Source organism: Schistocerca cancellata, chromosome 7, assembly GCF_023864275.1.
Source record: "Schistocerca cancellata isolate TAMUIC-IGC-003103 chromosome 7, iqSchCanc2.1, whole genome shotgun sequence".
Taxonomy (NCBI): Eukaryota; Metazoa; Arthropoda; class Insecta; order Orthoptera; family Acrididae; genus Schistocerca; species Schistocerca cancellata.
The window spans coordinates 342,570,687-342,585,771 of record NC_064632.1 but is presented as its reverse complement, the minus strand read 5'-3'; the positions used below and the strand labels follow the sequence as shown (position 1 = coordinate 342,585,771).

General features: G+C 41.8%; 1 protein-coding gene across 2 annotated transcripts in view; it reads left to right on the top strand.

The window, feature by feature from the left end:
- LOC126091891 (ATP-binding cassette subfamily G member 4-like) overlaps positions 1-15,085 on the top strand; it is a 311,475-nt gene that overhangs the window by 281,686 nt on the left and 14,704 nt on the right. For both annotated transcript variants that reach the window (XM_049907187.1, XM_049907186.1), the window contains 2 exons: positions 11,760-11,949; positions 13,649-13,794. In XM_049907187.1, the coding sequence (XP_049763144.1) occupies positions 11,760-11,949; positions 13,649-13,794 (336 nt within the window). The remainder of the gene's footprint in view (positions 1-11,759; positions 11,950-13,648; positions 13,795-15,085) is intronic.

Sequence of the window (15,085 nt, the reverse complement as noted above, 5' to 3'; positions counted from 1 at the left end):
ATTTGTTGACTCAGGGATCGAGACGTGGCTGCACGAACCGTTACGGCCATGTGGATAAGATGCCTGCCATCTCGACTGCTAGTGATACGAGACCGTTGGGATCCAGCACGGCGTTCCGTATTACCCTCCTGAACCCATCGATTCCATATTCTGTTAACAGTCATTGGATCTCGACCAATGCGAGCAGCAATGTCACGATACGATAAACCGCAATCGCGATAGGCTACAATCCGACCTTTAAGTCGGAAACGTGATGGTACGCATTTCTTCTCCTTACACGAGGCATCACAACAACGTTTCACCAGGCAACGGCGGTCAACTGCTGTTTGTGTATGAGAAATCGGTTGGACACTTTCCTCATGTCAGCACGTTGTAGGTGTTGCCACCGGCGCCAACCTTGTGTGAATGCTCTGAAAAGCTAATCATTTGCATATCACAGCATCTTCTTCCTTTCGGTTAAATTTCTCGTCTGTAGCACCTCATCTTCGTGGTGTAGCAATTTTAATGGCCAGTAGTGTAATTCACTCACACCCACTAGTCCATCGCCGTAAGCTGCTCGCACACGTCTACTCGCAGTTGCTCTTTCTTGCTCACTCTTTCAGCGCAAGTCATTGTCATTATCTCTTTGTGTCTCTCTAAATTTCACTGTCACCTGTCTCATAGCCACAGTCTCCTTCTTTCTGTCCTTCCATTTACTGCCTCCTCTCATTGCCACAGTCAGCGTCTTGCTCCCTCTTAGTACTACCAACTCATTTATTCCTTCCCACTGCTGCTGTCTCTCCTCACTGCACTATCTCTCTTCCCATCGTTGTCTTTGTTATCAACTCTGTCTATCATTATCACTGGCTCTCATCCGCTCCCACGTTCTCCTTCTCTTTATTCCTCTCCCACTGGCACTGTCTCCTTCACTCTTTTCCTAGCACTGTTCTTTCACTGTCAACTGTGTTCCACTGCCACTTTGTCCGTCTCTTTCTCTCACTCTGCCAATTGTCGCCGCGCCGGATTAGCCGAGCGGTCTCAGGCGCTGCAGTCATAGACTGTGCGGCTGGTCCTGGCGGAGGTTCGAGTCCTCCCTCGGGCATGGGTGTGTGTGTTTGTTCTTAGGATAATTTAGGTTAAGTAGTGTGTAAGCTTAGGGACTGATGACCTTAGCAGTTAAGTCCCATAAGATTTCACACACATTTGAACATTTTTTTTGCCAATAGTCTCCCTCGCTCTTTCTAAACCACATTCACCAGCCACTATTTTCCAGCATTTATTACTTTTCCGTCTGTCCCTCCCTACCATAGTCCACTTCTCTCTCAGCATAAAAAAGCGCCAATATGTTTACATGCACAAATTTATGGGAGAATTTTTAAAGATGCTGAGGAATGCAGAATGAGCAGCTGGTACCCCACTTTTCAGGCAGACTCTTTTAAAACAGGAACGTATTCACCTTTTTATGCTACGATAGGACCATTTTCCCGCTGGTTCCCCTCTTTCGCCTGCTATGGCAGGGCGCGTCAAATGTTCAAATGTGTGTTAATTCGTAAGGGACCAAACTGCTGTGGTCATCGGTCCCTAGACTTACACACTACTTAAACTACCTTATGCTAAGAACAACACACACACACGTGCCCGATGGAGGACTCGAACCTTCGGCGGGAGGCGCCGCGCAATCCGTGAAATTGTGCCTCAAACCGCGCGGCAACTCCACGCGGCCAGGGCGTGTCACTCATATCAAAAGAACTATGTGGGTCAGTAAAATTTTGATAGTTTACTTACGTGAATCTGGAATAATGCAGAATTAATTTTACCTCTCAGACCGAATATTAAGTGCATGTGCCTCCGTACTACAGCATGGGGTTACGAGAACCCTTCTGATGATAAGGCAGACACTTTATAGTTTACGCATATTTACTAATTTACGTCACTTTCTATAGTACTTTTTCGCTTCGCGCCGGATAATAACGAGCTTATTTTACGTGTGATAGCAGAGTAACTTTAAACATCTGTATCTCGGAAACGGACAGAAGATATCAAGAAAATTTTCAAGGTTTTTCGATATCCGGATCTTAGGAATATAACTTAAGGATTTCAACCATTTGCTGTGCGTAACGGCGCGGCTCAGTTTTGGTATCCAAAAACAAAGTTTTTCGGGTTTTCTCGGTATCCGCCCGGGAACTACATGTTGCCTCAATAAGGCCCCTAACGCGCACCATAGACGACATGTAATGCAAAAATAACCAACGGATGTACCAATAGTTAGATACACACAAAAGTTTGAGAACCTGCATAAATTGGACGAAATTAATCAGACTGTCATGTATAAATTTTATCGGCATTTAAACATACCATCAATAAGAATGCATTGACTGGCAGTTCACTCAAACACACCCGTACATTTATGCCACGCGGGGTAGCCGCGCGGTCTTACGCACCTTGTCACGGTCCTCGCGGCTCCCCTCGTCGGAGGTTCGAGTCCTCCCTCGGGTATGGGTGTGTGTGTGTGTGTGTTGACTTAAGCGTAAGTTAGTTTAAGTTAGATTAAGTAGTGTGTAAGCTTAGGGACCGATGACCTCAGCAGTTTGGCCCCATAAGACCTTACCACAAATTTCCAAATTTCAAACGTTCTGTGTTACACTTTCACACAATAACATTGGAATCACGTAGATATTACGTTAATTGTAGTGCTGCGCATTCACTGATATGGCAGAAGTCATAGGATACCCCTTAATATCGTATCGGACCTTCCTTTTACCTGCCGTAGTGCAGCAACCTGACGTGGCATTGACTCAACAAGTCGTTGGAAGTCCCCCCGCAGAAATACTGAGCCATGCTGCCTATATAGTTGTCCATAATTGATAAAAATTCCATCGTTGTTTCGATACATGAAGTCCATGAATGGTTACAGTTTTATCTCCCAGTAGTCGAACATAATGATCAGTTCAGTTCGACTAGGACCCAATTCATTCCATGTAAACACACCCCTCACCATTATGGGGCCACCACCAGCTTGCACAGTGCCTTGTTGACAACTTGGGTCCATAGCTTCATGCAGTCTGCGCCACACTCCAACCCTACCATCAGCTCTTTTTTCTAGCCACCTAGGGTCCAACCGATAAGGGCACGAGACCAAGAGAGACGCAGCAGGCGATGTCGTGCTGTTACCAAGGGCATTCGCGTCGATCGCCTACTGCCATAGCCCATTAACGCCAAATTTCGCCGCATTGTCATAGCGAATACGTTCATCGTACGTTCCACATTGATTTCCGCTGTTATTTCACGCAGTGTCGCTTGTCTGTTAGCACTGACAGCTCTACACAAAAGCCGCTGCTCTCGGTCGGTAAGTGAAGGCCATCGGCCGCTGCTATGCCCACGGTGACAGGTAATGACTGAAACTTGGTATCCTCGGCACACTGTTGACACTGTGGACCTCGGAATATGGAATTCCCTAACGATTTCCGAAGCTGAGTGTTCCATGCCCGTCGTGCGGCCATAATCGAGTCGGACCTGAATACAAATGACAGCTCCACCAATGCACTGGCCTTTTATACCTTAAAATACTACCGCCATCTGTATGTACCGGGTGATCAAAAAGTCAATATAAATTTGAAAACTGAATAAATCACGGAATAATGTAGATAGAGAGGTACAAATTGAAACACATGCTTGGAATGACATGGGGTTTTCTTAGAACCAAAAAAATACAAACGTTCAATAAATTTCCGACAGATGGCGCTTCATCTGATCAGAATAGCAATAATTTGCATAACAAAGTAAGACAACGCAAAGACGATGTTCTTTACAGGAAATGCTCAATATGTCCACCATCATTCCTCAACAATAGTTGTAGTCGAGGAATAATGTTGTGAGCAGTACTGTAAAGCATGTCCGGAGTTATGGTGAGGCATTGGCGTCGGATGTTGTCTTTCAGCATCCCTAGAGATGTCGGTCGATCACGATACACTTGCGACTTCAGGTAACCCCAAAGCCAATAATCGCACGGACCTGGGAGGCCAAGCATGACGAAAGTGGCGGATGAGCACACGATCATCACCAAACGTCGCGCGCAAGAGATCTTTCACGCGTCTAGCAATATGGGGTGGAGCGCCATCGTGCATAAACATCGTCCGTTCCAGCAGGCGTTTATCAGCCAGGCTGGGGATGATGCGATTCTGTAACATATCGGCGTACCTCTCACCCGTCACGGTAGCAGTTACAAAACCAGAACCACACATTTCCTCGAAGAAAAAAGGCCCGATAATGGTAGATGTGGTAAATCCAACCCATACCGTGACTTTCTCGTCGTGCAGTGGAGTTTCCACGACAGTCCTAGGATTTTCGGTAGCCAAAATTCTGCAGTTGTGGGGGCGTTGACAGACCCTCGGACCGTGAAATGAGCTTCGTCGGTCCACTACACGTTACTCAACCAATCATCATCTTCCGCCATCTTTTGAAGCGCCCACACCGCAGATGCCCTCCGCTTCACTAAATCGCCAGGTAAGAGTTCATGATGCCGATGGATTTTGTACGGATAGCATCGGAGGGTAAGCCTAAGTGCCAACCAAACAGTAGTGTATGGAATGCCGGTGCGACGTGCGACTGCACGAGCGCTGACTTTCCCGTGCATAGACGAACCCGCTACAGTCCTCATTTCTTCCTGAACTGTCTCAGCAGCATTCCGCCTTGTACTCGGTCGGCCACTACGGGGTCTATAGTCTAAACAACCCGTGGCTTCGAACTTCGAAATCATTCTCGCCACAGCTGCATTTGTCAACGGACATTTACTCGTTCGAATCCCCTTCCTATGGCGATAGGATCGTAACGCTGAAATAGCACGGTTCAATCCCGTCTCCGGCCATCCTGATTTAGGTTTTCCGTGATTTCCCTAAATCGATTCAGGCAAATGCCGGGATGGTTCCTTTGAAAGGGCACGGCCGATTTCCCTCCCCATCCTTCCCTCACCCGACCTTGCGCTCCGTCTCTAATGACCTCGTTGTCGACGGGACGTTAAACACTAATCTCCTCCTCCTCCTCCTCCTGAAATAGCACATTCCCCATTCTGATAATACAGCTTCACTAAAAGGGCCTTTTCAGGTAACGTCAACATGCTGCGACTGCTTGTCATGCGCAGTCACTGACGTTTTGCTGTCCAGCGCCACCTGTCGGACATTTCGTGAACTTTTTTTTTTGTTCTAATAAAACCCCATATCATTCCAAGCATGTGTGTCAATTTTTACCTCTCTCTCTACGTTATTCAGTGGTTTATTAAGTTTTCAAATTTATACTGACTTTTTGATCATCCGGTATATCGCTGACCTCGCGACTTTTGTCACCTCAGAGTATTATACTAATATAGTGCATCGCTCACGTCTTAAAATTAATACTTGCCTTCAGTTAATAATGAGAAACGTTTTAACAGTGTGCTCCACTTCGCATAGCCCGTAAAGACCATGTTTATAGCTTTTATTCCACATGTCACGTCAAGCCCGAACACAGTAGACAGGTGCGTAAGTGGTCTAAATGTAGGTCTGCTGCCCACGGGCAGTAATCTGCACGTTGATCATGATAAAATATAAGTGTGTCTAGTTGTGGATTCCATTCCAAAGACTGGTTTCATGCAGCTCTACACGTTAGCGTATCCCGTTCAAGCTTTCTCCTCTTTGCATAGCTGCAGTTTTTACCTCTCACACTTCCTCCAACTACAAAATTGGTGATCCCTTTATAGCACAGAATGTGCACTCTGAATCGATCCCTTCTTTTAGTCAAGTTGTGCCATAAATCTATTTTCTGTTCAGTTTGGTCCAGTACCTCCTCCTTAGTTATTCGACCTATCCATCTAAATATAGTCTTCAGCATTCTTCTTTAGCACCGCATTTTAAAAGCTTCTATTCTCTTCTTGTGTGAACAGTTTATAATCCGTGCAGGGCTACATTCCATACATACATTCACTCGGAGAAGTCTTAGTGAAAAAATTTAAGTTTTAAATTTACTAAATCTATTTTCTTTTTCAGAAAAGCCTTTCTTGCTATTGGCAGTTAGTTTTTTGTATGCATTCTATGTCGCCCATCGTCAGTTACTTTGCTGCCCAAATAGCAGAAACTTATCTACTCGCAGTATCTCATTTCCTAATCCATGAGGTGGCATCTAAAAGCTGCCGGCTGTTGTGGCCAAGCGGTTCTAGGCCCTTCAGTCTGGAACCGCGCGATCGCTACGGTCACAGGTTCGAATCCTGCCTCGGGCATGGATGTGTGTGGTGTCCTTAGGTTAGTTAGGTTTAAGTAGTTCTAAGTTCTAGGGGACTGATGACCTCAGATGTAAAGTCCCATAGTGCTCAGAGCCATTTGAACCATTTTGATATCCAAAAGCTCTCGAGATTTGAACTTACGTACAAATGGTTTAGACTAAGAGCGTAGGCGTCCGCAAGAGGGTGTATCACACCCCCCCCCCCCCCCCCCCTGATCTTTCCCTCTTCCGGAGTCTGGGGTATTCATTTTCTATTCATTACAGAAATCTCATCCACTTGTCGACGGATTCTCTGTGATTCCGCTACACCTTTCGTGTAGCCAATTGCAGCATTACGCGACATTATTGCAACGAGACAGCACTGTGGCGTTAGCAGTATGTGGACTGACCACATAAATAAAGTTGTGGGGAAGGCAAAACAAAGACAACGTTTTTTTTTTGGTACAACTCTTAGAAGCCGCAACGGTCTACTACAGAGACTGCCTACATTACGCTTGTTCGTCCTCTGCTAGAGTTGATGATACTTCCTGGAGTGGTTTAGAATTATCCTGGTAAATTCACTCGATATTTTCTTTACACACCGGTGTCTAAAATTAAAGTAACAAACGGAAATTTTGCAAATTTGCGCTTATATTGCCACAGAACAGTATAAACAGGTGATAGCAAAGTAGAAACAGTGTAAAGAATACAGAATGTAAACAGCTGCAACATGCGTAACACTAGACGAAAATGTTCTTCGTTTCTTCCAGCTTAGCAGATTTGCTCACACATTCGGACAACTGGTTAATGTGGTCACTATGGGGTGTGACCACCACTGGCAGCAATACAGGCCTTGCAACGACGGAGCATGCTGTGAATAACGTCATCAATGTCATGATGAGGCAGTAACCCAGACATGCTCTATGAGATTCAAATCAGGAGAGCGAGCAGGCCACACCATGCTTGCAGTATCTTCCATTTCCAAGAAAACATCAACTGTTCGTGCTCTATGAGGTCGAGCATTATCGTCCATCAGTATGAAGACTGGGTGCACAGCACCTCACAGCATTGGCGGACACATATGGGGGGGGGGGGTGCCCCCACCTGCCCCCCTCCCCCACCCTTGCGAGGCCTCACGCATTGCCACCTGCACTGCCCCCGCCAGTCAGCCCGCACACTGTTCATTCCTTTCGTCAGTCGACTCGACTGAATCAAGTTATCAAGTAGTCGCACTTTCCTATGTAGCACGCGCGTCCGCATCATCGTATTCTATACATTTCTGTCTGGCTCATAGATAACTAACAAATGGCTGAGGTCAGCGATGGAGGAGGATCAACTTAATGGCTTAGCTCTGTTGAACACTCACCCTGACGTTGATTGTCCTATTGATAATGTAATTAACCAGTTTGCCAGGAAGAATAGGCGCATGGAATTCATCATTTAAGGAAGAGAACTTCAACTGTAATTTTTTTATATCATAAGATGGCATTGTCTTGTACATGTGTATAATCAGTTTAAATAAAACTGGGTAATTTTTTATTACAGTAAAAGTAAAAAACTCAAGATATCTTTAGCACCCCCTCCTTGAGGTTTTTGTGTATCCGCCACTGCCTCACAGCAAATGTACATGAGGCCCAAAGAACTAGTCACAATACCTGTCAGCACTTACACCTTTCCGACTCACTTGTACAATTCCATGAAGAGATGTTCGAGTGATCAAGATTATCCCTGCCCACATCATTAATGATCCTCCTCAATATCGGTCTTTTTCCACCATGTTAGAGTCTCGAAATTGTGTTCCACATTCCCTTCAGTTTCCAATCCGTCGAGAACCACTCTCCAGACCAGATCGGGACTCATCTGTGAAAAGAACATGGGCCCACTGTTTGACTGTCCAGGTGGATGTGGACGGCTCCATTCTAGATGTTTCCTTTCATGAAAATGCATCAGAGGCACAAATACAGCAGGTCTCCAATAATAAAGGCCACTCTGTCAAAGCATTCTCTATATCGTTTGCATTGATACAACACGTTCAGTGGATTCTGTGAAGGCAGCTGCCAGTTGATGTACAGTACTAAGGCAGTACCATCGTGCCCTGATGTTCTCTCTTTCTGATGTCACATGTGGTATGCCCTACAGTTTCGATCTCTATAAACACATCCGAGAAACAGCAGAACGATTCAAATTGAGCCACTGGGCCACATCAGTTTGCGACTGTTGTGCTTCCATTATTCTAATGACCCTCCACTGCAGAGAGTCTGGAGGCATCTTCTCTGTACCATACTGCACTATCTGTGACTGAGTACAGAGAAATTGTGGATGTCGGACTAACCATAAACACAGCATCATTTGATAGATGCCCTGATGTCACCATTGGCGTGGTTTTCCATTGACCAGTGTATACCAGATGAGTTGACACCATGAAAAAATTATTTGAAACAGTTGTATGGAAAGGCTATTGCTGATAGATATTAGTGACGACTATATGTGGTTTTCAGTTGATGAGAGTACTGCCTGTTATGGCAAATTTATAGCTAATGTCATGTTGGGGATATTAGATTCGACAGCACCGGGAAAACGCCGCCTCCTCCTGGGTAAAGAGTTGGACAAGATGAATCACGAGTACATGTCTTAACAGAGACAATGAGACTCTCCAGGAAGCCATTAAAATAGGGTCCTTTAGCACATTCCATGGCACGTTAACCAATACCAAAGCTTCACACTAGTCTAAGCTGTTCACTGTACAACTTGTCACAGAGTCTGTTTTTTGTTCTTCTTTGTAGTGACATTCGTAATGTGAACTGTGGAATCTTAGTATTGAAGGAAATGTGACTTTATCTTGGTGTACTAAAATTAAAACAAACACTAAGAACATGACAGTAACTAAAAAAAATAACAACACGGTCATGTAAAATGTCCATTCAGTCAAATAGCATATGCACATCAGTAAACTAAATTTAAATTTTGATTTGAAAATATGAGGGAAGAAGACTAGCAAGAAGAGTGGTAGATAAAATGAATGTTAAAAATAACCTGTGTTTGCTTACCTGTTCTTGACAGGGTGGCAAAAAATCTCTCTCCCATCTGTTGTGATACTGGAGTCTTCCCCAATCCACTGCCGGAAAAGACCCATTTTTCACAGTTTTTGTTTAGGATTGATAAAATTACATTCAAAGCATGCTACTCAATGTGGGTTACCACACCACAAACTTTACTTTGTAACTGGAAAATAAATAGACTCATGTGTCACCAGTTTGTTATTTTCATATGTCTTTCTATTGTCAGACAGCAATTACATGAAGGCTGGCTGAGTTTTGCAAGGGGTATTGGGTTGTCTAACCTGAATCTAATCTTATACCATGTCTTTGTTGCTTGTGGGGTGCCCAGAGTCCAGTGGTGGCAACTCAAAAGGGAAGTCTGGTCAAGTGAGTGGCTTTGTTCTGCAGCCTGGTATGCCCTTCTGAGAATTCAACCAAAGTTGGTCCCTCTATCTATGTAGCCTTGCTGCTCGCCTGGGGGCTGGCGCTCATCCCAGTGTGCTTCTGAATGGATTCATATTGTATATACCATGCAAATCTGAATAAAAATGTAAATTAAAATAATTAACTGCTGACAATATTGTACTAATATAATCTAATGGGTTTTTATATTCTGATTTAATATTAGTTACAGGACAGTTTCGGAAAAAACAGTTGTGTAACAGTTTGTGCTGATGCAGTGGCAGGTGAACCTACTCTCAGAGTGACAACACAGACAGTAATGTATAGTGTTTATATCTGTGCAGGCTATATTTCTTATAACTTCCAAACTTTCCAACGTGGGCCCTGGTGTCATTATTGGACCACACTATGGGGCGGAGGGGATACAGTGACTTGATCTCTCAAGCTGAATCCCGTTAAACATGTTTCAAACAATGAGATGGTGCTAGTTCTACTCTTTCCTCAAAGCCATGTTGTCCAGAGACTGGATTTGAAACAATAATGACATTTACTGCTATGGAAGTCACTTACACCATCATTAATACTACTGAAATACTTGTTTTGCAGGGTAATGACATTCCATTTTGATATTACTTGAACTGCATGGATCTGTCACATCCATAGTGTAGATTTTATTCATTAACCTTCTTGGTACATCCAAAACACAATGTGATCAGTTCTAGAGTACAGCTCCAGAATTTAGAGTACTTAGCAATTAGGCATGATATCAGGCATTGAATGAAACATTCAGGATCATAGTAGATCGGTACAGCCCATACAAAAATGTAACACAGCTACTCAGACCGAATGATGAGGTGCAGTGATCAGCACACTGGACTCGCATTTGGGAGGACAACAGTTCTAATCTGCAACTGACCATCCAGATTTAGGTTTCCTGTTATTTCCCTAAATCACTCCTGATGAGTGCTGGGATGGTTCCTTTGAAAGGGCATGGCTGATTTCTTTCCCCATCCTTGAATCATTCCAAACTTGTGCTCCATCTCTAACGACCTCATTGTTGACATTGTCTTGCTTCCTTCAGAGCTGCTCATAGAACTTGAATAAGAATCTTTGGGGGAAAAAAAGGCGGCACCACAGCTGTTGTGAAACCCCATTAGGTAAATACAAAGAAACAGTATTCAAATAAAACTGCATAACAGTTCTGCAGCCATCATCATATGTCTAATATGGGAGAGATTAGGATGCATACAAAGGCATGTAAAAAGTAATTTTTTATTTGTCAACACACTAATAAGAAGACTGTGTTTTATGATAGCTGCATCAAGATTGGCAGTGTCCGGATGTAGCAAGAGACTGTCATGTCCCTGGTGCCATCTGGTAATTATATTCTACAGAGGAATGAGTATGAATGCAGTGCCCAGTGCCCTAATATATTTTGCCATTGGCAGCTAGCTGCTAACTTGTAAACTACTTTCTGATATGCCTGTTCATTTTCATATCCAGTTTATATAAACCTGAAGCATGCTACACAATGGCTGGTATCTGGCCTCTTACCTTGTGAAAAAGAACCACAGTTAGTTTACAATATCTCATAAAATCTGTCCAAATCATATTCTGGCACTTATAAGTAGCTCCTAGAGTTACCTGAAACTGATTCAGCAAAAAATCTGTGGGTTTATTCTATGATAATGACCACACTCAGATGTCTTTGACAAAATCTATTTGTAAATCAAACACACATATTAAGCATATAATGAAATCTAATTATCATGATTTCCTTACGCTGCTGAATGAGGAATAATGTGGAAGCCATTTTTAATTTCAGGGTTTCAAAATGAAGCTAGGCATTTTTGAAAAAGTCTTAGACTTCTATGAGTATGAAAGGGTACAAAATTTCTCAGCACTGTGCTCATAATCTCCAAATTAAATAAAATAAAAAATTTATTAAGTTGGGTCAACTTACTATTATACAAGAATGAAAGTAATAATTTACACACATTGTCTTATTAATACACTGACTAAAGAGGATTGTTTTGGGGATAATGAAAGTAAGACTGTTACGATGCATATCTAAAATGCTTTAAATGCTTATGCATATAATTCATTTTGCAGGACTTCTGGGATGAAAGGTTCAATCACCATAAATGGTGAGGAACGAAATCTGAGCAGTTTCCGAAAGCTTTCTTGCTACATCATGCAGGACAATCAACTACACGCAAACTTATCAGTTGAAGAAGCCATGAATGTAGCAACAGGCCTGAAACTTGGTAATGATATGAAGAGTGATGAGAAACGGGATGTGGTGAGTAATATTCTCCCTGCAACTTGTTTGCTGTTGTATTTTAAAGTAGCTGCTTTGAAGCATTTAGTACTGTGGCCAGATAAAGCTATATGCTTATAAAAAGTGTTTTTAATTAAAGTCATTTCTAAACACAAGAAATATAATTAAAAGTTAATATTATCCACATTTCCATACTAATATTACAAGTAAAAAAGTAACTCTCTCTCGTAAGTTTTCATGACTAAACCGCTGAATGAATTTTGACAAAATTTGGTGTGGAGGTAGCCTGAAGCCGGTGAAAGAACAATGGCTACAATAGAAAGAAAAAAAAAAGCAACCCCTAAGAGGGTCAAGTAAAGAATATAACATTTTTTTTTTTTTACATCAGTGAACACAAACCATGATAAAAAATTATTAAATCTGTTGCATAATGTATGTGTTGTATAATGTGTAGAGGCCCATGTCCCTCCACACACACACACACACACACACACACACACACACACACACACACCACCACCACCACCACCACCACTTGGCAGTGTGCATGTGCCACTGTGTTGTGCATTGGGGCAGTTGGGTGAGGGCACACATCATGGTCTATGCTTACCTGAACAGACAGACACATGAGAGCAGCTGACATTATTGCACAAACAATAGCCTAATTACTCGCCATCACTCGTCATACCAAAACTACTGACATGTTAGTGCAGTCAAGGTTACAGCTAGTATACTATATTAGTTACATGAAGAGTTTCGAAATCTCAGTTGTTGCAATTGTGGCTGTTGATAATAAAGCCATTAAGCTTGCTTCATTATAAGATTTTGCAAACATAAATGAAATTACATTAGTTTTTATTCATCCAAAAAATTTTTCCGGGTTTTGGGAAACAGTATGAATATTGTGAATAAATGTGTGCACACGTACATACATACGCTGTTACATAAAGTACAGAAACAGTTATATTTCAGCAAATAAGTGAATGTTTTGCTTTATTTGTAAAAAGGGCTTGTAGCAGGTGCACTGTCTTATTTAAAGTCCCTTGTATTTCACATGTTCTGAAAATTCTCCTACGGAATAGAAGCAGTGATCTAGCAAGAATGCCCTTAGAAATTTACAAAAAGTGAGAATGATGAAGTTATTTTTATCTTATTCGGTGGAAGGCTACTTTAAATTTGTATCATATTATTTGTAGTGGAAGTTTTACAAGACGATGTCCTTATTGGCTAGGCAAATAACTTTTTCTTTTGCCTCGTATCTTACTCATGGGTATTAATTTTTTTTATTTATGTCTTTTTAATTCTTTCTAACATACTTAAAATTTTTAGTAAATACACACAGGGAAATTGAAGGAATAACAGCTTTTCAAAGAGAGATTTGCAAGACTGTTAATCGAGCTGGTTGCATTGCACTTTTTTCTAAGTTAAGAAAATGATTCAACTAGATGGCACGTTACCCCAGAATATAATTCAATATAGTAAAATGCTGTGGGTATTGGCAATTACGTCATTCAGACTGTGTGAAAACTTATTTTAACAGAAAGTAAACATAGACTATAACATATTTTATGTTATTATTTATTTTGTTTGTATGTGTATGTCATTTGAGGTCATAAGAGTTTTATTGAAACAAGAACTATTCCTAGGAATGTGTTAACACATTAATAGCTTGCTGTTTTCATACAAATGTCAAATAGTAGTTTCATGTGTGTTTCTATAGATCCAAGAAATCCTGGAGCTCCTGGGTCTGCATGAACATAGGCGGACAATGACAAGCAACCTGTCTGGTGGCCAGAAGAAGAGGTTGTCTATTGCCTTAGAGCTGGTCAACAACCCACCCATCATGTTCTTTGATGAACCAACAAGGTACAATACAGTCAAAGCAGTACATAGGTACTACTTTCTAGTGTGATATTTTTGTTAGGAGAGCAGCACCAAAATACTGTAATTTCTGCTTAAAATGAAGTTATCCTTTGAAAATTATAACAATACAATTGTAATAAATTACTTCGAGAAAAATCCGCGAGGAAAGAGTTGTTACAGTGCAATGTTGAACAACTTCATGAAGCAACATTTTCACTGACACTAGACAATGATTCATAATTTTATGAATGTAAACTTGTACTTGACCAAATCCACAAGAACAAGCAGCACATGGAGAGATGCGGTAAACCAAGTGCCCATATACAAAAATACTCATCTATAGCTTATGTGCAACCAATCAAGTAAGGTAACAAGTGTCAGTTTATGTATTCTCACACTTTAATATGCTAATGTAGTGAGGCTTCTCCATTCTTGTTAATCTTCCTTTTATCATTAACTAGTATTTGAACATGCCAAAATGCATGCATCCAGTGACAAACAGCAAAGCAAACATTGTGTCTTAATCACACAAATATTCTTGTTATGTAATTTCAGATGAGCAAGAGTAACTACTACTATCAAAAGTAGATATTAAAGATCATACATAGATGAAACAATGTGCATAACATTCCTTGGGATCCAGAAGTTTTCTTTTGCTCAGGGTAAATAGAACATTTAATATTTTATGTTTTCTCTTGCTGAGGATAAATTTCCGGTTCAGCTAAACTGTGATTTACTCAGCATAAGACACAAAACAATTTTCATGTAAATGTTGTTGCCCTGTCTAGTGTTCAGAGCAAAGCTATGTTCTCTGATAAAGAACCTTCAACAAGCTGCATCTAACAAAAAGCAATAAGTGAGAAATCCTGATTAATTTGAAAGTAAATAGAAACCTACCTTAAAGGAAAGTCCAGGAAGAAATAACAACAATATGGAAAGGTTAAATTGCTACTAACCACATAGAGGAGGTGTGGTCCTCAGTCATGAGAGGAGTGCTTCTTTGTGTGGAGATAGTAGATATGTGGGAGGTGGTAGGTGTCTGCAGAGACAAGGCACGGGAGATCTGTTTCTGGACCGTATTGAGAGGATAATTTCAGTCTGTGAAAGTCTCAGTGAGACTCGTGGCATAGTTTGAGAGGGAAGGTATAGAGTCATGAGAGGAGTGGTCCTTTGTGACCAGACAGTGGGAATGTGGGGGTGATCTGGATTAGTGCAGGTACTTGATGATACCACTAACAGTTGCTCCTTCCTGGTTTGACATACAACCAAGAGAGTGGGACAAGTTGATATACTG